Source organism: Rhinolophus hipposideros (assembly GCF_964194185.1).
Source record: "Rhinolophus hipposideros genome assembly, chromosome: 8".
Classification (NCBI taxonomy): Eukaryota; Metazoa; Chordata; class Mammalia; order Chiroptera; family Rhinolophidae; genus Rhinolophus; species Rhinolophus hipposideros.
In genome coordinates this window covers 91,150,464-91,175,009 of record NC_138054.1, presented here as the reverse complement: position 1 = coordinate 91,175,009, position 24,546 = coordinate 91,150,464, and the positions used below count along the sequence as shown (strand labels likewise).

At 47.8% G+C, this 24,546-nt stretch overlaps 1 protein-coding gene across 17 annotated transcripts in view; it reads left to right on the top strand.

Moving 5' to 3' along the window:
• CAMTA1 (calmodulin binding transcription activator 1) overlaps positions 1-24,546 on the top strand; it is an 807,730-nt gene that overhangs the window by 391,409 nt on the left and 391,775 nt on the right. For all 17 annotated transcript variants that reach the window (XM_081054811.1, XM_081054796.1, XM_081054795.1 and 14 more), the window contains one exon: positions 13,795-13,930. In XM_081054811.1, coding sequence (XP_080910937.1) covers positions 13,795-13,930 — 136 coding nt within the window. The remainder of the gene's footprint in view (positions 1-13,794; positions 13,931-24,546) is intronic.

The window sequence follows — 24,546 nt, the reverse complement described above, 5'->3', positions numbered from 1 at the left end:
AATATGAAGATTCAGTAATTCAGTACTGTTAAATGGCGATTATTTCCAAATTGATTTCTAGATTCAGTGCAATCCTTATCAGAATTCCAGCAGGCTTTTTGTTTGTTTGTGTTTGTTGCAGCAATTATCAAACAAATATTAAAATTTATACAGAGGATCTAGAATATCCAAAATAATTTTGGAAAACAAGAACGAAGTTGGAGGGCTTATAACTTCCCGATTTCAAAACTTACTGTAAAGCTGCAACAATCAAAACAGTGTAATATTGTCATAGGATAGAAAATGGAACAGATCACGACCTCCAGAAATAAAGCCTTATGTTTATGGTCAATTTATTTTCAATAAAGGTGTAAGATCAATTCATTTTGGGAAAAAATAGCTTTAAAAAATTAATGCTGGGACAATTGGATATTCATGTACCACCAATCAACTTAGACCTCACACTGTACACAAAAATTAACGCAAAATCCATCATAGAATTATAGAGCTAAAACCATGAAACTCAGTAAAAAATACAAGAGCGGATTTTGATGACTTTGGGTTAGGCAAAAAATTCTTAGATATGACATTAAAAACACAAATAATAAGAAAATGGATAAATTGGACTTTACCAAAATTAAAACCTTTTGCTTCTTCAAAGTTTTCCCTAAGGAAGAGAAAAGTCATGGGTTGGGAGAAAATATTTGCAAATCATTTGTCTAATAAAGGACTTGTATTCAGATTTTATGTAAATAACTTTTACAACTCAAAAAGAAGAAGGCAAACAAATCATTTAAAAATGGGCCAAAGATTCAAATAGGCATTTCACCAAAGAAATGATATGAATGGCTAATAAGGACATGAAAAGATGCTCAACATCATTAGTCATTAGGGAAATGCCAATGAAAACAATACCCCACACCCATTAGAATGGCTGTCAGCCAAGGGACAAACAATGCCAAGCTAGGGAGGGTGTGGAGATGTTGGAACCCTAATGTATTTCTCCTAGGAATGTAAGTAAAATGGGGTTGTCACTTTGGAAAACAGCCTGGCAGTTTTATTTGTATGTAATCAGATGTTTTTATGTTTCACATATTGTTGCTGGATTTTAAAATCACAGTTGGGAACATTTTCTCCACTTTTAGGTAATAGAGAAATTTAGCTACATTTTCTTTTAGAGTGTGTATGATTTTATTTATTACCTTTAAATCTCTGTTTCATTGGAATTTATGTTGTTGTATGAGGTGAGGTATAGCCCCAATTTATCCTCTTCCGTATGCCTCTCTAGTTATTCTAATATCACTTATTAAAAAGTCAGTCCCCCCCCCAACTGAATCGAGACAACTCCTTTAGTATACACTAAATTTGCATATGTAAGTGGGAATATTTCTGGATTTTCTGTTCTGTTCCATTGGTCTGTCTATTTTCATGTCAATTCCATACTTTTAAACATTTAGAGGCTTCATAGAATATGTTAATATCTGGTAGGTCTAGCTCTTACACCTTGGTATTCTTTTGTTTTATTTTAAGATTTTTTTTTCATTGGGGAAGGGGAACAGGACTTTATTGGGGAACAGTGTGTACTTCTGGGACTATTCCAAGTCAAGTCGTTGTCCTTTCAGTCTTAGTTGTGGAGGGCGCAGCTCAGCTCTAGGACCAGTTGCCGTTGTTAGTTGCAAGGGGTGCAGCCCACCATCCCTTGGGGAGTCGAGGAGTTGAACCGGCAACCTTGTGGTTGAGAGCCTGCGCTCCAACTAACTGAGCCATCTGGCCACCCGGGAGCTCAGCGGCGGCTCATTGACTTCAATCTAGTTGTGGAGGGCGCAGCTCACTGGCCCATGTGGGAATCAAACTGGCAGCCCCATTGCCCAGAGCTCGTGCTCTAACCAACTGAGCCACCCATCCGTCCCACCTTGGTATTCTTTATTGGAGTTTTTCTGGCTATTCTTGGTGTTTTCCCTTTCTAATAAATTTTATAATAAAATTTTCTAGATCCAGAAAAAATATCCTGATGGAATTCTCCTTGTCATTACAATATATTTATAAATTAACTTCGGGAAGATTGACATTTTTATGGTCTTAATCAAGAACATGTTATGTTTTTGCATTTATTGAAAACTATTTTTGTCTTAGATTTTTATAGTTTTTCTTCGTAGGTTTTGGGAATTTCTTATTAAATTTATGCCTAGGTATTTAATTTTCTCTTAATATGTAGTAAATGGAGTCTTCTTCCATCATTCCGTCTTTCTGTTTTATTTGTGTGTATGTGTGTGCCGGTGTGTATGTGACACAAACACATTTATATAAGCTATTATATAAACATATAAACTATTGATTATGTGTCTTAATTTTATACCTGGTCCTTGACTTTTATAATTTGCAGTGGTTTTTTCCATTGATCCCTGATCTTTTGACCATATTGCACTGAGCGTTACTGGTTTTGTTAGCTCTTAGTTTCTTAGGTTCTGAGGTTACTTGGCTAGAAGGAAGCTCCCTGTTGTTCATCTTTTCTTCCTTGATGCGCGTCTCACTGCGGCAGTGGAAGGCCCGGCTCATCTCTCCGAGGCTGTCTTAGATGGTCAGCCTTAGTTTAGCTTCTCCTAGAAGAGCCTGCGCTGAGGGTTTGAGTACAGCAGTTTACTTGAGAGGTGGTCCCAGGAAACACCAGTAGGGGAGTGTGAAGTGAGAGAGGAAAGGAAGACAAAGGGTTTTTTTTTTTCCAGCAAGTAAGTCACTGCTGTGGGCAGCTGGAGCTTATGCGCTGGGAGACCATGTACAACATCCACAGTTATTCTGCCCACAGGGCGAGGAGGCTTGGGATGTCCTCAGGGTTCTCCCCGCCCCCTGGCAAGGAAGCCGGGTTCAGCCACCAACCCCATGTCCTCTGGGCAAGGGTGCTTTCAGGGCATGAGTGATCACCCAGGCAGTAGAGCAGGGCTGGATTCAAACCCAACTGGCCCCGTGGTCTTTGCTAAAGCAGTAGCTTCAGGGGTGAGTCTGGAGTCAGAGTGACTCCAGGGGAGTCCTGCTGGGACACTTCCACTTCTGGCTGGAAAGGCTGGGTTTCCTCTTGATCTGTGTGCTGGGATGACAGGGATACCTACCTCCTAGGGTTGTGGTGAGGAAGCCCAAATGGAGGCGTAGCTGTAGATGTGGATGTGGGTATATAGACGCGCAGACACTCCTGTTGACTCGGACACGCGTGTGCCCGGCACCGCCTGGGAGCTGGTGGCATGACCGAGTGGCAGGACTTCCGTGCCTCCTTGCAGCTGCTGCTGCCCTCTGTCCGCAGCTCCATTTCCAGCTCCCTGCTCCCCTCCCGACTGGCCGGCCCACCTCTGCTTGCTTCCTGAACAGCGTCCCAGCCCCTTGCTCCCTCCTCAGATCCCTTGGCCTTGCCTTGCTCTTCACTGTATTCCGAGCAGCACTACAGCTGCACGCTCTGCACGGGGGGCCTGTGGGGCTCTCGGCAGCTCGTCCGGGTTTCCCTTGGCCATTCCCAGGACCCGTGAACTATGGAGGGGGAGCAGAGCAGAGGCAAGGTCTAATAAAATCAGAGTACTGGACCAAACACTATTAGGTTGCTCATTATTGCAAGTTAAAATGATGATTCCATTTATCAAGGTCATTTAAATCGGGCACTTTGGTTCTCTGTGGGATTAGGTCTGGCTGGCAGTGTCCAGGGACGGGGCCATTCTCAGAATGTGTAGGGGACGAAAACTGTTCCCTTCTCCCTTCTAGGTTCTTTGGCTGGTCTAATAATTAAATTGACATAAGATAGATTAACAGGGAAAAAAACAACCTTAATTTTGTATGTACTGGAGCCCCCAAAATACGCATCTCTCAGTCAGGCAACTGAGGCTTATATGGCACCCGAGTGAAGGAGAAGGGGGCAGGGGTCTGGGACCTCAGACGGGAGGAAGACAATTCACAAAAAGCTGGACGAGGGAGTGTTTGGTACACAAATGTTTGTAGATAAGCCTTTCAGATGGAAAAAGTTATCTCTGGTGATGGCTCTCCTCCCGCTCCAGGCTCCCTACCTACCTTCTTTTAGGTAGTTAAACGATAGGTGAAAAAAAAGACTCTTCCTGAGTCAGTTAGGCCTTGATTGCCTTCAGCTCGAAATAATCCACCTGCCAGAGTGGCACATTTTGGGGCCACGTGTTCTGCTCCTCCCTGAAACCTCCCCAAGAATTTCCAGTCTGGAGGTTGAGTCGGTGGATTGCTCCATTTCACTGAACCGTCTCAGTCCTGACAATAAGTCAGTTCAGTTAAACTCGTTTCAAGCAAACAGTTAGATATTTGTTTGATAAGAGACATTTCTATGAAAACAAAAAGAAAAATAATGGTTAGCCCAGTTTCTGGGTTCTGAGGGTGGCCCGTGAGAGGAAGTCTGGATGTCCGGCCGGAAGCACCTCCAGCAGTGGCTCTCCCACACTTTCCTGCTTTGCACTTTGAATCTCACTGGTGATCGTTTGAGTGGCCTGCACGAAGACTGTACCTGAGTTGCTGTGGCGATTTCTCTGAGGTTTACGTCCAATTGTCCAACTTGAGTTTGCACGATTTTGGAAAAAGGCAGTTTTAGTTCTCAATGATTCTGAGTTAGAAGAGTGGGAGAAAAAGTCAGAAACATGGGTGTAGAGAATTGTATCTAAATATTGGAGGAAACTGGAAGAGTTAGGGTCTAGTCGAGTTTATAGGCAGGTAGCAAAACCTCCACGACACTTAACAGCAATAGAATGTGAGATCCACAAAGGTTTGTTAGTGAAACATAATTTGTCTTTCTCCAATTACCCCCATTTCTATCAAAGATTACCACATCAAGTCTAGTTTTAATAAACTTGGCCTGATTACTTACCTAAGGACAGCAAGAATAGTAATTAACTGTAAACGGTTTAAGTTTGCTTTGCTGGAACTTTTCATAAAGAACCTCGGCTTGAGCTCTTAAAAGCCTCTAGAGGATGAAAGCCAAGCCAAGGATTTATCTCAGACTCCTCCTACAACACCTAGAGATTTGGGTAAATCCCTCTCTTCTCAAGGTCCCCAAATATCCTGTTCCTGAGCTTGCCCGGAAGTGACCTTTCCTGCTCACCCGGTAAGGCTGCTGGAAACCTTGTAAGCCAGGTACCAGGCCAAGTTTCCCACGGGGCTTCATTAGCTCTGTCACCAGGAACAACGATTTTCCTCAGTTCTTGTCTTCTGGAAGGAAAATTCAGTCAAGAGACAGGAGTCAAGCAAGCAGCAGACGGCAAAGTTTATGTGCAAAGCAAGTACCCTTCGAGCACGGAGCGGGCTGAGCCCAATGTCTCTGGGACCCTGGCCTCAGATCCTATAGATGGGCTCGTCTCCCCCTCCCCTGTTCCTGCTTTTCTCCTCGTTCTGCAGGGCTCCTCATCCGAGTGCGTTTGCACCCGCCCGGGTCTCTGTTCTGGCCCCTTGCTTCAGTGGGTCTGTAACAGTATGCTGATGCCAGGGGGTTACCTGTGGGGGCCTCCTAGTTTCTGCTCCTTCTGCTCAGGGCTACCTGCCTGCCTACTCTGTCAGCTCCATAAAATCAGCCTTAGTTTCTTAAAGCTGTTTGGTCATGTCTGAGACTGAACTATGTTGCCATGAAAATAAGAACGCATGCTGTGGGTTTCCAAATTCTGGAGCGATCAGGAAGACAGAACAAGATACATGTTTCATCTTTGTTCCAAAAATTTATTTTACTAAACTGCTGTAAGTCATAGACAGCTTAAGAGGAAAGGTTTCCTTATAGCTGGAAAAACAAGAGATTGGAGAACTAGCAATACTTTAAACAGAAAGTCACAAAAATTATAATCATCCTCATCAGTTCATTCAGGCCCATGTAGTTAATTCTTGTTGATCTTGATCTTTTGTTAGTGGTTTTATGAAGCCATCAGTTTTCTTTTTTTTTAAAATTAGAGTTCTCTAATTTCTCACCCAAGTCAATAGTATGTATGATCTGCAAGTTACCAGAAACCTGTCGTCTAGAATGCTTGTCTGAGTACTTTCCATGAATTTCATTGAAGATGAAACACTTTGCATGAATACTTTTGCAACAGCATTGGTGTAAAATAGGAACTGTCTGTAAATGACAAAAAGCTTTAAATGGCCATGGTTAATCTGATGTGAGCTCATTACAATGTTATTAACAAGGAAATTTGGTTATTTCTGTGACACACATTTTAAGATAACAACTAGAATTACCAGTGCCAACAATTTCTGGAACACTTACACTGTACACCTATATAAAGATAATATGAAGAAGGCTTAGTATTTTTATGTGACAACACCTCCTATGTAATTCAACTTATCAAATATTCCTAATTAGTTTAACAGCTCCCTTTTTATAAGGAGAAAGAGAGCAAATCTTTTGAAGTGTTCCAAGAACTGTCTAAAAAAATCCCATTACTTCAAGGTCAAAAGGACTTCACGTAGAACTTGATTTTTTTTGGGGGGGGTGAGGATGGAGTTTGTAAAAAGTACCAAAAGGTTAGGACACTTGACTAAATAGGATCACAGATCATTATGAAACAATACAATTGTCCATTTAACCAAAGTGACAATAAACGATTTCAAAGGCAGATACAGAAGGCTATTTAGTTCTGAGCAAAACTCAGCTTTTCATATTGAGCAGACTAGGTTTACTTACGTAATCAAAGACCTGACGGTAAAGATATAACAAAAAACACAGGAAATTATTCTGATAAAACATAAAATCTTTGCTCTCTAGGCAGATTGCCCAAAAGGTTAAAAAAAAACAACAACTTTCACAATCTCTTATCAAGAGCAGATCAATAATCCAAGAAAATATTGTCCTTTTAACAGAGAGAAAACCAAATTCTAATTTTGCACCAGTGTGCTTTTGATTTTAAAATTCATTCATTCATTTTCAAAAGCACTTAATTGGATCCATCTCAATCTTAGCAAGCTTAACAACACATAAAATTCCTTTCCCAAGATTTCTGTCCCCACAAACCTTCTATAGTTTTCTTTTTACATTCAGATTTTGTCCTGTATTTTTTCCTCCTTCCCATTCTGAAATAACCAACCTCAAATTAGGACACAGTCACCTATATTTCCCTCAACAAAATTCATCTCCATGCATCATACCTGCCCTTACTGGAAACACATATTCTACCTTCCTTGCAAAGAGAGATATTTCCCTTATTATTTCAGGTGGTTTTAATTGTATATATTGGTTAGAATTCTTCACCCTTAGAATCCTTAATTTCTAGTGAAAACTAAGTCAGCATTTGTGAACTGTCATACCAGCATTCTTTAGATTGGCAATTTGATGAATACATTTTATCCTCGTAACTTCTGGAGCATCTGCTTTCTCACGGGACAAATTTTTTTTAATGTTGTCCAACACATGCTTATCGACAAATCAAAATATGTTTAGTTTATCTGTAATAAGAAACCCAAAGTGGATAAACCTACATTCAATAATCAATGTTTCCACATTTTATCCTATTTGGAAGGGATCTACGTAGTCAATGAATTCCCATCATTTAATTTAATTTAGTAAAACTCTAAGGTTTCAAGTTACCGAAAAGATCTGGAAAACTATTTAAGTAGATAGACCATAAAATATAATTATTGTTGAAAAGTTCACTGGTAAACTCTTAGCCTGCTTACATCTAATTCACTTGTTCTTAACAATCATACTTGATTACTCATGAAAATTTCATGTGACATTAAAGCAGTTAGCCATCATCTTAAAATATTTTTCCTGCCGACAATTTTGTAAAAGAGATAACATGAACTTACATGACTTTTAGTAAATCTGGGTAGAATTAAAGTATTAGATTTAATGCTACTACCTCTAAAGACATGCCTGTATTAATTAAACCAACACATTTAAACTAGCATTTATTTACTGAAAATTACCTTGGAATCTGAAACTTGAGAAACATTTGGGTTAGGGCTCATGTTTCTGAGTTTTGGGAATACTTAATGCATAAGCGCTTCTTTTAAAGACAACCAAATAGCGCTCTTTTACACATCAATTTTGGCAATACCATCCGAAGGTAGGAAAAACATCACACACATATAAAACATACATTCATAGACATAAACACGTAGACCATCACAAACAGAGATCCTGTAGCTTCCATTTAAATATTTTAGCCATGAATCAGGTACAGCAATATGAAACTCACTAGTTTATAAATAACAGCTGGATCCAAATTGGTAGGCAGGACAAGGCAGGTTACCCACTCCAGTGGCCAAGCTTTACACTATTTGTGGAGAAGACTTTGGAGATTTATATTTGTTCTCGACGAGTCGTCTCAAGGAGGCCGTGGACGAGATTGTAGATTGGAGGCAGGAGAGAGATTCTTTTTAGTAGTTTGTGTTTTAAAAGCCCCCCCCCCCCCTTATTTCAGTCTTAGGTCATTGTGTTAGTTATTGCCTGGGATGTTGGCATTCAAAGACATGGTAAGACAGTATTCAAGGGACAGAGAAAGAACACGAGTTTGGGGGTATATCTGTCTGTTATCAGAAGTCTAGGGTAATTACTATTTACAATTTTCCTTCTTTTGCTTAAGTGCAGAACAACTGACTTCCAATGTCAGGATTTTTTTTTACAATGTCTGCGAATGTCTGAAGGCAGATGGGAAAGGATCTGAGTTGCTCTCAGTTGTGCTTTTGTTTCTCTGAAGATTCCTTGTAAATCAAAAATTGTTGATTCTCACTCTGTTTTTCCTCTATTCCTGCAAGCTGTCTTCAAAGAATCAGGTATCCTTTTGCATGATAATGCTGACAGGTTGGGCCAGCCTACCCAACCGCACTATTTTGAATTTGCCTTTTCATATCAGAGAGAAAATTTTCTCCTAAGGTGGAAATGAAAAGATTTTCACATCATGGAACTTGAGGATTCAGTGCAGTGTGCCTTTGAAAAGTGTTCAACAAAGGCCTCCGGGTTCTCTCCTTTTTGAGGGCACAATTTAACGTTAGGCCCGTTCACCTTAGAGGGAAAAGCCTCTACTAATGTTTCTATTAAGTCCCTGCATATCTGCCTCCAGCTAAGCCATTGTCTGGTCATTTGCCTGAGGGCCTCGGGGAATTTCTGGCCATCTGTTTGCTCAGTGAGGGGTTTTCTCCAGGGGGCCTTCTGGCTTGCCTGATAATTACAGTATAATCATGAGCCGGAATAACACCCCTTAGCAGTCCAACAAGGTCCCTGTAAGTAGTGTTATGAATGGCCATTATTTTTTTAAATCCCTCTTTACATTTGGCAGGATCTTTTGAAAGTGGAGGCAACAGGGCTTTATAATTTAAAAGATCTGCTGCTGTCCAGGGGACATGACTTTTCTGGGTGGGAGTCGAAGCTCTCTCTGCAGGGGACATTGCACAGAAAGGCCTGAAGCTGGCCAGGCCCGCGAAGTGAGCTCCCTGACGTCCTGGGCCCTTCTGCTAAATTCCCGTCCTGGCTGTCAGCATTGCCGGAAGCAGCCTGTGTGCTCCTGGTCCAGAGATGAGGCTGGAGTGCTTTCTGTGAATCTTGGGGGAAAAGGAAGTTAAAACACGCAGCTTGGTGTCCAGGGATCTTCTGGAGAAGGGGGAGGTGTTTGGGAGCTGAGAAAATTTGCTCAGGAGATGGGGCCCGATTTTAAGAAGGGGCTTTGTGTTGGATGTGGGCTGCAGTGCTGGTTCTCAGTGTCGCGTCTGTTCTTCCATCTTATTAAGGGAGTCCCTGAGGCCATGTTCCTTTGTATCCAGTTTTCACCGTGCTGTTTCCATAGGTACCAATAAGACAATTGTTTAGGATGAGAGCTCTCTATTAAAAAAAGATTTTCTTTTGAATAGCGAATTCAAACAATCCCTCGTCTGACCATCGGTGAGTAGGATCTTATATTGACTCAAACCAATAACCCTTTTTGTGGCTTAACCAAGGGTACGAGAGGCGTCTCCAAAGAGGATGCAGAGATGCCGCCTTTATATTACAAGAGCCAGAGAGGTCATCCTCATTTAGCCTCAGAAAGCCAAGACCTTCCTTGTCACAAACGGAAAGAACGGCAGAGAGCAGACGGTCTCTGGTCTCCCACGAGAATGTGAGATGCCTCCAGTCTAGACCCACCAATTGGTGACACTGGGCAGGTGCTACTAGACTTTGCCAGCACGGACGAGACAAGAGGGCCCCTTATGGACTGGGACTCTCCTGACAAATTCCCCTGAGAGCTGGCACAGTCACACAAAGAGCGTGTGGCTTGTGACCTCCTGGCTCAGAAACCCAGTCTATATTGACTGCCCACGCAACGCACGTTGGCCCCTGCACCTTCCGGTTGGCGGAAACCAGACAGAATATCTTCACTGGTCACAAAGCTAAGCTCTCAGGACGTAGAACAAGATGGAAAGAAAACTCATCTGGTTTTTACATGGGGGACCCGTAGCAAAATTTGTGTGAACAGATGCCGGTCGGGTGAGAACCGTGAACTCCCCAGACCGTGAGGCCCGCTCAGCAGTAGATGTGTAGGGGCTCTGCCTGCGTTCTACTCTACGGTTTTCCTCCTCGTGACAAATGACGCAAAAGACAGAGACAAAGGCAAGCAGCGACCACCTCTGGGAGGAAAGGCCCAATGGAAAAGGAGAGCACTCATAGCAAACGTTCCCGGTCTGTACCCAAGGGACGGGTTCACAGGTACCTTCTCCTGCTAATCTACATGTAGAAAAGGACGAGGCCTCCCACCCCTCTCGCTTCCACAGGCCGAGATCTGGGAGACTGACGTGGTAAGACTGCTGGCCTCGTGCGGCCCGAGCCAGAGGTCCCAGGGTCACTGAGCTGCCGCGTCCCAGAGTGAGCAGAGTGCAGGCACTGAACTGCCCCCTGTGAGGACCAGAACTGCAGGGAAAGAACTGCCCCCTTCTCCCTTCTAGGTTCTCTGGCTGGCCTAATAGTTAAATCGACATAAGACGGATGAATAGGAGAAACACACACACACGAATTTAATGTATGCCTACAGGAGCCCCCAAAATATGAGGCTCCCCGACAGTTAGACCATCAAGGCTTATACGGCACCCGAGAGAAGGAGAAGGGGGCAGAGGTCTGGGACCTCAGACGGGGGAGGGAGACAGTTCACAAAACGCTGGACGAGCGATGTTTGCTACACAAATGTTTGCCCGTCATGCAGATAAGCCTTTCAGATGGGACAAGTTATCTCTGCTGATGGCTGTCCTCCTGGTCCGGGCTCCCTAGCTACCTTCTTTTAGGCAGTCATGGGCCAGGTGCAAAAAAACCAAAACCTCTTCCTGAGTCTGTTCGGCCTTGATTGCCGTCAGCTCGAAATAATCCACCTGCCAAAGTGGCACATTTCGGGGCCACGTGTTCTGCTGCCCTTGAATACAGGGTCTTGTCACCAGAGGAAGGCGGGTTTCCTGGATGGGTGCAGTTGTGATTCTGACTGTGGACGTGCCGGTGTTTGGGGGAGTCCACTCTCTCCGGGTTATGATCTGGAGACAGCTGGTCTGAAGACACAGCTGCAGTTCTTGTCCAAGTTTAGAAGGGGCAGGAGGGTGGAGCCCTGTCTCAGTTCACAAGAAGCTGGTTGGAGAAACCTTGTGCCTCTCTGGCAGATGAGCTTCCTGGGACCGAGGAAGCTCATCATGAGTGTCTTCTTTCCATTTGGAGGGGGCGAGACAGAGGTAGAGCCACCAGCCGATTCGATGCACTCCTGTGCCCATCCCTTAGGCAGCGGCCCTAAGCACAGCAGTGGGATTTGGGAGCCCTTGTGGTGCGTCTTTTACGGGGTGGAAGGGCTCATAGCAATCTGAAGATTAGGTACAAACACCTGGGGCAGGACTGAGGCGGAGAGGCCGGCCCCGCTGACCGCGTGTTCGAGTTGCCATTCGACCTGCCATTTAGAAATGGACAAGGACTGTGAGTCGTGTACACGGGAGACAGATACCATCAGGTGACAGCATTGTGACAAGCACATGGAGCTGTTTCCGGATTGTTTTAGTCAAGGAGGCCGACTTAGGGAGGAAACGAACACTGACATGAACCAATTGCACTGTGATCGGCAAACAATGAAGTGTTGGGAGTCACCGTGGAAAGTCTGTAATTTCCAAGGGAATTGCTGTTTCGTTGTCACCTTGCTGCTGAATGACACGGCCGGCTGGGTGGGAACTACAATTAGCTGCTGTCACCCTGGCATGATTTTTTTCCCTATAGACAAGGGAAGAGTAAGACATCAGTAAGCAGTGTTCTGTGCCCGATGGTGAAATGGCCCTGTGGGGACAGAGCCCCAGAGAGCAGTTTCCAGGCTCTCGGCCTCACGTGGAAAGGTGCTGGCTCAGGTAGTAGATGGCCATCCGCTGTGGCTGGGTGGCCATCAGCTGTTGCTGGTTAGTCATTAGCCACTAATATAACTGCTGTGGCCACGCTGGGGGGTTGTTTGGTGGGTTGGTTGGCAGAGAAGTGGACGGCAGGTTGTGGATCGTGTGGCTCCCACTTCCTGTGTCTCCAACCCAGCCGCCAGCGAGACTATAGTGGTATGACTCCCCTATCCATGGCTCTGTTGGGGTTCCTTTTGGGCCTCACCATGTCCTGTGTTCTTATGGGACCAGAGACACCGCATGACAGGCCCTTGTTCAAAGGAACAGAAAAGAGTGGGGTAGAGGCTCCTGCCCAGACGCCCTGGAAGGGGGTGAGGGGGAGGGAGGTGGGCTTAATTTCTCCCCTCCGCTGTGGCAGACACTTAAGCCAACTTGGCCCTTCCTTTGCCTTGGCTGGAGGGACAAGAAATGCCTGGGCTGGTGTTGTGAGTGCACAGAATCATCACAGGCCCTTCCTTTTTGGAGCTGGCCACGGCGGGGTGGGGGGCGGCGTGCTGTTAGCTTTCAGGGGAGTCTTCCTTGAGGGTTGGGTCCACCCACACCTGCTGAAGCTTTGTTTTGGAAGTGGTTTGCTATAGTGCTTGCCCTCAGCTGCTAAAGACGTTCAGCTGTTTCTCCCCTTGGTGGCTGCAAATCAAAACATGGGACCATTGCACCTGTGGAGCTGTACGGACGCCTTCTCTGCTCTGTGGTGGAGGCAGGGCTGCTATTGGGAAAAGTCAAGGTTCTTTCTATTTGCTCTTTTCAGACAGCACCAGAACGGCCAGTCTACTCTTAGCAGTCAGCACGAGGGCAGCTGTTTTCCTCAGATATAGTGGGTGTGGACCGAATAGACAAGTTGACCTGGCAGTTACGGTGCCCTCTGACAGCTGAGCCCAAATGGGAAAGAATCGGGCACTTAGCTTGCTGGGGAGGAAGGACTGTGGCTGCTCCTTCGCCCCCAGCCCTGAGCTAATGCAGCCCATGAATCAAGGGCGTGAGGCCTCAATGCTGGGCCCTCCCATTGGCCTGTTCCTAACATAGTCGTCTGTGTCTGTGTAAACTTATTTATTTCCTAATGCTAGGCAATGGATTAAAAGATGTTCAGACAATGTTTCTATACGAGATAAGCTACTGCAGGCCGCCACAGCACCCCAGCTCTCTTGGCTTTCTCTCTCTCCTTCCTACTGTTCCGTGCGGAGCTCCGCCCCCCACATCGTACATCCTGATTAGATGGTGACTCTTACTAAGGAGATGTTTTTTAAGCCTATCATTGACACATTTAATTCATTAGGTACCAAATCCACAAGCAAATTTTGGCTGGCCATAAAGTATGGGTAATCCAGGGAGCTGCAATACAAGCTGAAAAATTACGTCCTGGCGAATGTGAAATGCTGCTTCTCTGTAGAGACTCTTACTGGTCTACGGTATCTTTCTTTATAAATCTGTCGTCTGCTTGGTTCTCTTGGTAACTTAACCATTTGTTGTTTGCAGACCGCAGAATGGCTCAATGATCCTCTACAACAGGAAGAAAGTGAAATACAGGAAGGATGGGTATTGCTGGAAAAAGAGGAAAGATGGGAAGACGACCAGAGAGGACCACATGAAGCTGAAGGTCCAGGGCGTGGAGGTAAAGGCAGAAAGGCTCCCTCGCCCCACACATGTCCTTTCCCGGCTGTGACGAGGATGGGGTTGCTTTGGAGGGATTTGATGCCAGCCACCTGTGTTGGAAGTGTCTTTGTTTGCCGAGACCCTGCTTGTTGTTTTCTTCTCCCTTCTTACCCTATAGTCTCCACTCGAGTTTTCTGTGAAAGCGGATTTAACTAAAGCGCTCCTGTTTCTTGCGAGCCGTTGGTGTGTAGATTGGGATTGCCAAACTCCCTGCAGAATCGTGGGTCGTATTTATCACGGAGAGCCTCAGATGCATTGGGAGGTGCAGGTGCTGGGGAAGAGGGGAGCTGCAGAAGGAATGTCCCTCTGTGGCGCGGGTCCCACGGGAGCTGGGGGTCCCTGACCAGAGCCTGATTTGCTCCCTCTACTGACAGACCCTCCTGTTTCCCTCTGGGTATTTCAACGACAGGGAGCTCGCAGGCGTCAAAGATACTTCGATGGGCTAACAAGGTGTGTGCATTGTTGCAGGGTCAGGGTAGAGGCAAGCACTGCAGAGAGCATCGTGGAATCCTGTACAAAGTTTGGTTTGGGGGAGATAGGGCGCACTCTGGTTCCTTGCTGCCGTCTGACCCTTGGGCTGCCATGGCGACATCCCGTTCCTTTGTCATGGTTTGGAGGCCCAAGCCACGTGTCACAGCGCTGGAGGGGGAGGATGTGAACCGAGCAACGTGGCCTACTAGTCAGTGGGCACCCACTTGTCTGTGTTTCTTGCTGATCCTTGTAAAGGGTCTTCCCCGGGAGTGTGGCAGGAGGTGTTGGCGCAGGAGCTGAGGAGCTGGCCCGAAACCCACCTGGTGTTTCAAACTGGCCCAAGGGAGGGCTCCTGGGGTCCGTTGGCATGTTGGGTCCACTCTCGTGCCAGGACTGGTCGCCAGGATTGTAAGCCCACTCAAGTTCAAGGGCTCACCCTCCTTGCTGATGTTCTTTGTGATGTACTTGTCATTATGACCTTTTCTATATTAGTCATGTACTTTATGGCTATTAAAAATAGCATTCAATGGCCCTTATTCTATTATCCCACAGAGAGAGAGAACTTAGTTTTATGTTTTTGTAGGTTCCTTTAAACACCTAATGACAGTGCTTTATGATGATGAACAAAGAAAAGCCCGTTGTGAGAAATTCCATTCCCTGTGTTTTCCTGTGCCTGGTGTTTGCACAGCCTGGTTTAATCCGCTGCGCCAAATGTTAAAATGCAGGTTACCCCGAATGCGCTGGTCTGGATCCACTCGGATGTGCCTGGTGATTGTACAGATTAGCCTTTGTCACAGGGCCTGAGGGCGGAGGCGCTTCACCCTGGCTCCCTCTAGGGAGGAATAGGTAGAAGGGAAGTGTGGGTGCGGCTCAAGAATGAGGGGTGCTCAGTGGGGGTGCCAGGCCTGGGAATCCCACCAGAACACGGCAGACAACCCCATGCCTGCAGGTCTCTTGTGTGTTTCATCTTTAGTGACGCGTAAATCAGGAACTGACGGTTGTAACAGCTGGGTGGAATTCTTCCTCAGCAGCAGCTCAGAAGCCCCCGAGGGGGAAAGAGCCTCTGTTCATTTACTTCCCTCATGGTATAAATTAGAATCGTCAGTGGATGGAATCGGAAGGATTTATGATTATTTTTAGGCCATATTTACATTTGGAGTTACTGCGGCTCCCTCACTGAAGTCCGATGGGTAGGCCCAGGTACGGGAACCCTCTGGACCGGGTTCTGTCGGAAGGGGGTGTGCAAGACCATGGGGGGGCGTTCTGTGACTTTCCGGGTGTGAGTGGCAGTTGGGCAGGAGGGATGGCAGTGGGGCTCGGGCAAGCCTGTGCTGGCAACCTCGGGGTGCGCTTTCAGGTGCGGGGAGAGAGGCCACCTCAGGTGGGCGTATGGTCTGGTGGCCTCTCCCCCTGAGCTCAGGGAGTTGTCCCACTGAGTCAGTCAGCAAACACTGAATGTGGCCCCACTCTGTGCAGGGCCCTGTGGTGTCTACAGAGAAACCAGAAGCTGTCTTCTTTGCCCCACAGACTCATGGTCAAATTGAGGAGACAGTCGTATCCATAGGGAATAGTCATGACCAGTGCCGAGAAGTGCAGAAGCTGGGCTTTGAGGATAAGTGTCCTGGGGTACATAAGTGTCTGGGGGTGCAGAGATGATCAGAGAAGCCTCCTGGGTGAGATGCGTGACACGCTGTGCTCCCAAAGTCGGCCAGGACTGTGCGTGTGACTCCCATAGTGTGTCGTAGCTCGTCCTTTCGCGTAGCATTGTGGTCTGAGCTGCATCTGAGCTGAGGACACTTAGACCGCCACCCTGTACCTGCTCTGTCGTGCTCTGCTGTACGCATGTGGGCCGCTCTCTAGTCTGGGGGCCTGCAGGTTCTGTCCAGTGTTCCAGCGTTACAGCGCTTCAGTACACATTCGTACACATCTGCCTGTGCAGCCCGGCCCTGGAGGAGCTGGATGTGAGGTCTGAGTGTTTTCTGTGTTACCAGACGCTGCCAAATTGCTCCGAAGTGGCCGTGCCAGTTACCTGCCCACCCGCACTGAGAACTGCCCTTTCTTCTTCTCCCTGTCGCATGCTGAAGGATGAAAAGTGGCACCCTGTTCAATTCTAGTTTGGTTTTTCTTTATTATTCGTGAGAATGAGCCTTCTTGTGTTAAAGGAAGTTCTTTGCTCTGCATTGTCTGCCATTGTCTAATTGTCTTGTAAACAGCCCAGCTTCCCTGGCAAGACCAGCTCCACCTCTCATTAGCGTTTCTCCTGCATTTGCTCTGAACTGGACCATTGGCTGGGAAGCCCAGTGGTCATGAGGGGACCACGGGCAGATTGTCCTTTCCATGGGAAATTGCAAGGTGGGTAGACATGGGTTTTGTATCGCCCAGGAGGAGGGGGCTTCCCAGGTGGGACCCTGCTTTTTCCTGCAGGGGATTCAGTCGGGCAGTTCCCATTGACCCAGCACGCATGTCACGCACGGCCTGGTACCAGCCAGCCACCCCTGCTGCTGGGAGAGGCAGAGAGCCCTGCGTACGGCCTGGGAGCTGTGGTTTTCTATGGCCCCGCTGGTTCTGCAGTTCAAGGGCACGATAAAGATATTTGGATGTACCATTTAACATATCACTTGCTGTAAGCCTTCCCTCAGGCCAGAAAAACTTCCAGTGCTTCTGTGGAACTGCTCAGCAGTCTACCTCCCTTTGTTCTCAGAGGCTGGGGCCCCAGGTACACGCGACAACTCAAAGACACATTGATTTTCTCAGCCAGGCACAGGATGGGGGCAGCCGCTTTGGAAGCTGACGACCTGTTAGGTCCACGATTAGTTGTCTTGTCTGTAAGACAAGGAGAAGCCAGCTCGATAAGGTCTCTGAGGATGACAAAGGTTGGCAGGGAGGAAAAAGAAGGTGGTTGTGATGTCAGCGTCTCATGAGATGAGATCTTGGCAGTCCTGAAGTCAGTCCTGCTTCACATGCAGATTTATGCCGCTTGTTGGGGGCCTGAGGGAGATAGGCTGGGATGGGGGTTCCCTGAGCCAGAGAGGTGGTTCTGAAGTATCCCCTGGCCTCACGCCTGGGTCGGGAGCTGGTGAAGCCAGCCCGAGGTGATGCTGTTCTTTGGGCCAAGCTGGAAGAGGACTTTTCAAGTTCACGGTGCTTTCTCTGGACCCCAAAGTATGCAGGGCTGTCTTCAGCACAGTCCTCACACCTCTCTCTGGGGCGCACTGGGCGTGTCAGAACCCAGGCCAGCTCTGGGCTGATTCCTTTCTTTGCCGCTGGGTTCTGCTACAGAGAGGGGCCATGTCCTTAGCACAGTGACAGCCGCAGGCTTACGGGCCTCCTACATGCCAGCGGCACTATCTCATTCCACCCTCATCAAAACATACATGCGAGGCATTTGTTAGACCTATTTCACAGATGGAGAGACTGAGCCTCACAGACGGTGCCTCGTGCCCCGCATCCTGCCACAGGTCAGTGTGGAGCTGGGACTGAGCTAGGCTTGCCCTGGCACTGTTCCTCCTGGGCACTCGGGTGGCATTTGTGGGGTATTTGTCACATCGAGGCAGCACGTGCCCTTCCTTCCTCAGGCAATCGTCAAATGCACAACGTAATCCACCAGCATATGACAGGTACTGAGGACGCAGTGATGTAAAGAACACTTGTGATCTTACGGGGGCGAAAAGTCAAGCATGCAGCTGTAATGCAGGGTGACGAGGGCTGTGACGGAAGAATTATGAGGCCCCGCGCAGAGCACATTGGAGGGTATGGTACCCAGGGCCGACTTGGTTTTCAGAAAGTGACATAGACGTAGAGAATGAGGCAGTGCTTGGAGGTGGACAGGAACAGGGTCCGATGGGAAATCACGGTGGGTAGTGACAGCTCACGTGACTTATAGTTAGCAGAGCTGTGTCGTGGTAGACCAGATGTTCGCCTGCCAGGACGAGGCTTCCTCCGCTTCCTCCGCTCTGAGCACGAGTGGGCTTTGCCAGATGTCCTGCCTTTGGCCCCCGAGGTGGTCACTGCAGAGGCTGTTGGCTCAATTGTGGCAGCATGGACGACACCCTCCCCCACCGAGCCCGTTCTGGGTGGACAGGGGTCCCTGGCCTGGACCATCTGCCTGGCAGAAATGCCGGCCTTCATGTCTGATTGGCATTTTCAGCAATGAAGAGAAAGTTGAGTTCTGCTGACCTGCTTGTGCTGCCTGAAAGAAAGGAGACTGCTTTTGACCACTTCGCCGTCCCACACTCCCCGTCGTTGGGGCTGTTTGGGGGCGGGGCCTCATTAGAACCCATGTTCTTTATTTGGCCACATATTTAAAAGTGAAAAAAAAAAAGCCCCTCTTTTAAAAGTAGGAATGATATTGTAGTTACTACATTAGGAATTAACAGGGCATGAAATAACTGTCTGCCTCGTGGCAATGCCACATCATTTCAGCTCTGCTTGCAGCCGTAAGAGAAATAGGTGTCTTGCTTGCAGCTGATGGAAAATATTTAAAATAGCCAGCCACAAACACGCATGGTGTCCAAATCAAGTTTGGAAAACAGCCGTGAATGGATAAGGAGGAAGTTGGCTGATGAAACAGCCAAGCAGCAGAAGCTCACTTAGGGGCAAATGAGTCTGCATGTTGCGTCTATGTGTTTTTAAATAGAAGACATACTTTTTGCTTTTCATAAACGGCTGTGTGGCTTGGGTCTGTGGACGTGCGAGTCAACTCCGTTCCCCTCCAGATTCACTGTGCAGTCTATACGTACAGTGTTCCTTTCTCAGAACCGGTTTCTTCCATGTCTGCATGGAGACTGGTAGCCTTGCAGCTCCTGAACCTTCCATTGCACCCTTCCTCATCCGCTCCAGCCTGCCATAGCACTCCGTCTGCACCTTTCATAAGGAAGGGTTGCAATTCATATTAGCTCTGTCCAGTTCAGTAAACACATATGGAGTAGCTGGTATTTTACGCACTAGAAGCCTGTATCTGGTAGGTAGATACTAAGTGACCTGTTAAGCACAGACTGTAGAGAGGCAAGTAAGACACAGCATCATACTTGAAAAACGTGCAGAAACCTGAAGCTGGTCATTTCAATATGACGTGGAAATGATTTACCACAGAGGTTTTGGAGTTCAGAATAAACTTGTTTCCCCCACGGGCAGATCTGGATGGGTCACCCACAGGAACTTGCTGTGAGCAGTGAGACTGACTAACTACCTTCACAGGGACCCGTCATCTGAGCCTCACCCCAACCCGGCCGTTCAGTCGTGGCAGATACTTTTATCCCGACTGGTCTCACACCTGGCACTAGAACCGAGGTCTTTGGTTTCAGCTCCCACTGCCTGTCCTGTCTGGCGTCGAGCGCTGGTGACAGTGGTGGTCTGGCCTCATGACCAGCTCCAGTGGAGAGGGCCAGTCCGTTCAGCGGCACCTCCAAGGAACTCCCAGGGCTCTTTTCTGACTTTTAATCATCTGAATTTTTGTGCAGCGTTCTAATGGTACCCTAACGCGTTAAAACTTAATTTCCTGTTACCTCGATGTGTTTGGGTGGAACTCAAATCCACAGTCTTTCCTTAATTTCTAATTACTTGGCATCCCTGGTGGCGTGTCCCTATCCAATTCACATAATTAAAAATTTAACTAATAAATAACATTAAGCTGGTGACACGTTGAAGTGGCACTAGCAGCCCTCCCGCTCCCGGAGGCTTGGCCAGGGTGGCGTGTGCGGCTCCTGTTTAAGAGTCCCCTTCCCCTGACCACTGCCAGTTAACAACAGCAACCGTGGAGGTGTCGTTTGTTGACACCACTTGGGTACCCGGCCCGTATTCGTCACGTTACATGCCTCATCTCGTCCCGTGATTGGCAGCATCTTTATTAGGGAGGGACTGGCAGCATCTGGTTTTGCGGAAGATGTAATTAACTTCCAGGAGGTTAAGAAGTGTATCGAGCGATACCTAGTCGGTTAGTCACTGGTCTGTCTGATGGCAAATTCCCAGTTTCCTCATCCCTATTCCACACTGGCATCCCAAACACCTGGGTCCCCAGATGTGTCCTTAGACCGTGGAATTCTGGGAGTGAAGGGTTCAAATATAGCATTGTACACCCAAGCAGTGGTCTCAGGTAAGATCGGGGATAAGAAAGGTCTTTAGTAGAAGTGATGGACCCCCACTTCTGGTCACCAGGCCGCCTTTCATTATAACCCGAGCCAGTCAGAAGGGAAGAGCCCTTACCCCTCTCTTCCTCTAGCCCAGGAACCTGGCGCCCTGGGGCCACCAGGGGCTGCAAGGAGAGGGTAAGGAGGTCCCTCGCCATCCGCTTTGGTGGCTGGGAGTTCATCGGCCAACACGCCGAGTACCTGCAGGACCTGCCATCACTCCTTAGCTCTGATTTCATCCAAGTCCTTTGGGAGCCTGTGATGTTTCCACCTCCACTTAGGGGGGAACAAGTTGTGTTTCTCTGCTCCTGAAATGACTGCCTGTTTCCGTTTGTCTGGAAGCCACAGCTTTGGAGCTTCCAGGATTCACTCACTTTGGATCTGAGGGGCTGTGTGCTCCCTCTCCTCGTGGAGGCCAGCAGGTTTAGTGTGCGTGCGTTCATACACACACATGCACACAGACACACAGGGGAGACAGGACGCCCAGTTAAATTGGAACTTCAGATAAACAGTCAATTCTTCAGTACCAGTATGTCCCATGCAGTATTTGGACATACTTATACTAAAACACTATCTGTTGCTTGTCTGGAACTTACGGTCAGCTGGTGTCCTGTGTTTTGGTCTGGCAGCCCTCCAGCCATCAGAGCAGTTTCCTTTGAGTCTTTGCAGACAGAGACTTGGCTGCTTGGCTATTGGTTTCATTGAAGACTCGAGGAAGTGAGTTGGTTTATCTGCAGACACGTTATCGATGCAGGAACCATAAAAACAGGAAGGACGCTGGCCACTGCTAAGGGGAGGCACCCCTGGAAGTGTGCGGGCAAACCCAGGTGCTGCCGGGCCTGGGGACCCTCTTGCTTCTCTGAAAAGTGAGTCTGGGTGCCTCTCAGGTACCCAAGTGCGAGGGCCGTGGGCACCCCCAGTTCTGTGCCCTCAGCGGCTGCGGCCTCGGGTGCCGGCCTGCGGTGCTGTTTGGAGAGTGGCAGGTTAGTGAAAGAGGGGCCAGGAAGATTGCGAAGCAAACGTATTTGTCGTCTGTGCCATCTTCATAGCTCTGGTAGATTACGAAATGTCAAGCATTTCCTTCTCTAAATGTGATTTGAGCCTTACTGAGCTAGAAACCGCCTGCTGAAGGTAACGTTAGCTCGGTAGCTGAACTGGTATTTAATTATTGTCGTGGCAGTGCCTTAATGTCACTGCAGGTGAGCGTGCAAGGGCACGCGTGGAAATTCAGCGTTTTCACCTACAGCGGGGACCCTTGAATGCCATTGTCAAAATCCACTCAAGGGCCTTTGTGTGTGTGGGGCCCAGCACAGCAGGCACAGACTTAAATGTTACCCAGGCTACACGACCTGGATCCTGTAAGCGTAATTTACAGCTTCATCCGGAAGCTGGGGATGCTTTTAAAACATGGTACGTATTCTACCTGCCTCGGAAAATGACCAGAGGTGGTTGTTTGCGGTGGGTGAAGACTGTCTCCGGCCTTCGCTTGACTGAATAGTAAATTATTGATCTTCTCCCTGTCGTTCAAGTCCCTCCCATTGCTGGGGAAATTGACGCCTGTCATCAGGGCTGTGGCTTGTCTCTGTGTGGGGCAGTCCACGTGCACAGGGCACGACTCTCCCAGCCAGGTCGTGAAGAGTCACACCCGACCCCCCTTTGTTGGCATGAATCCGTCACGGCCCACGGGGCTCTGGGTGCTTCCCACAGGCCAGCAAAAAACATGGGAAAAATAGAGGTGCAGTGAAGGGATTTAGCTCCTGGTGGGAGTGGCAGAGAGAAGGGTTACTTCATAAATGAAAGAAGGGAACAGCTATTCACACAGCTGCTGGGAGGTGGGGTGAGGTTGCTTTGATGGCATGTGTGCTTGTTGGGGGTTCTGGCTGCTGAGCGGCTCCCTGCTGGCCCTGCCTGGATGCCAGGCCAGAACTACACATGAAAAGCTGGTGATCCCATGAAACAGTGCCATTCTGGTGCCTGAGTTTTTCTCCTGGACAGATGAAATGATCTTCCACTTCTCTTCGCATTTCTTAATTCCAACCCCTTGTAATGCTGTGTGCCCTTCAGGGCACGCCTTAACTTCTTCTCAAGGCAAAACACTCAGCTCTCAAGCAAAGCCTGAGACCTGCACGGACACGTTCGCAGCCGTGCTGCTGTGTGCTACCCACAGTGTGGCCTGTCGGTCGGAGTTCCAGCCTCACCCGACAGGCTGTTGGCAGTGTAGGCTCTCAGGCCCCACGTGGACCTACTGAATGGAGACCTCCTTGTAGTGTAACCCTCCATGGTTCATAGGCACAGTCATTGGCAAGGGATCCACACACGCCATCCAGGGTCCTCCCTTGATGACGCAGCCCTAGGCAGGTGGGTTTCCTTTTTTCAATCTTATCTTAAGAAAAAAAGTCCAAAGGAAAACTTTTACAAGTTGTTTTGGCAATTCATTACTTCAATCCCAGAACTTTTTAAAAATATCTAACTGAGATCTCTGATTATGTGATTTGAGGCTATCGTTCCTTATTCTGCCCCCAGCCATGAGGGAGACAGAAGAGCAGGTTTCTGAAAGCAGAGCAGCCCAGCTGGCAGTGACTGACCAGTTTCCTCGGCCCTCTCTCCTCCAGGAAAAAGAGCCCTGGCCATGCGTTGTTTAGCTCCGCGCAGTAGGGCACTTGCTGTCTCGTGCTGCAGCCCAATGCTCAGGCACGGTATCTGGTACACAGTTGGTGCTCAGTAAACATTTGTTTTGAATGATCGGATGAAATAAATGATGGATTTCTTCTGTAAAGGGCCAGACAGTAAATAGTTTCAGTTTTGCTGGCCAGACAGTCTCTGTTCTACCTATTGCAGTGCCATAGATGATACTTAAGGAATGGGTGTGACTGTGTTCCAATAAAACTTTATTTACAAAGACAAGCCGAGGGCTGGATTTCACCCAGGGATGCAGTTTGCTGCCCTTTATTCTGGTTATGGTACCAGGTTCTAGAAGGAGCAGGGTGAGAGATTGGTGGGGGACAGTCCAGGACGTGCCACAGACCTTTTAAGGACTTACATCTGAACACTGGCATGTCCTAGGTCACATGTTTGCAGACTGACGGTGTTCGTACTCAGCTTATAATTCCGCAAGGAATTGATACTTGTATTCACGACCTGCCACCTGTCACATCGGGCAGTGTGGTTAGACAGGATGTCGGGTGGAGTCAAGGTTTCTTCGCTCTCTTTTCAGTGGCAGCACGTCCACGTGAGACACAGGCAGCTTTGTCCTCAGCCTGAAGAAGTGAGGCCACGTCTCTTGAGAAGGGCACTTTGGAAGTGGGAGCTGGGAAGTGTCCCATTTCTCCCGGGAGCCCAGGGCTCTGATCCCTGGCACTGTGGAGACAGCAGGGTGAGTCCTCAGGACACGCCCTGAGCCCCCTCATCCAGGGACAGCTGAGCTAAAGATGGGTGGCCGCACTGACGAGTGGGTGAAAGGATCAGGATGTCACGGAGGACAAAAAGGCTGAGCTCCCGTCTTCTCCAGGCTGGAAGTGCTCTGAAAGCAGCCTGGATGTTTTTGACGTGACAACGTCCCCTAGAATGGAGGCCATAGGGAGGGATTTGTCCGCGTTTAAGTATTTACATGACAGCCCGAGAAAACTGGGGACTTTCATCTTTGCTGCCACAGTTTACGTACAGCCTGATGATGGATGTGAGAAGTAGACATTTATCACAAAAGTGGGAGAGATGTTGACTCTTCATGAATTGATTATTTAGAATTTATTTTATTAAATATTCTAGGTGGCGTGTGATAAACTGAACCTCTGCTGGTTTGCAGCTTAATGATTCATGTATCTGCAGCAGTGATAAGGAAATCAAAGGCTCGGTTTGCCATTTCAGGGAAGAATATGGATTATTATTAAATCTGGAATGGGCCTCTTGAGAAGCCTTCCTTAAGGGAACACACGTGTCAATAATTTCTTCTCCGTCCTAGAATCGTAATGTTTCACTTATG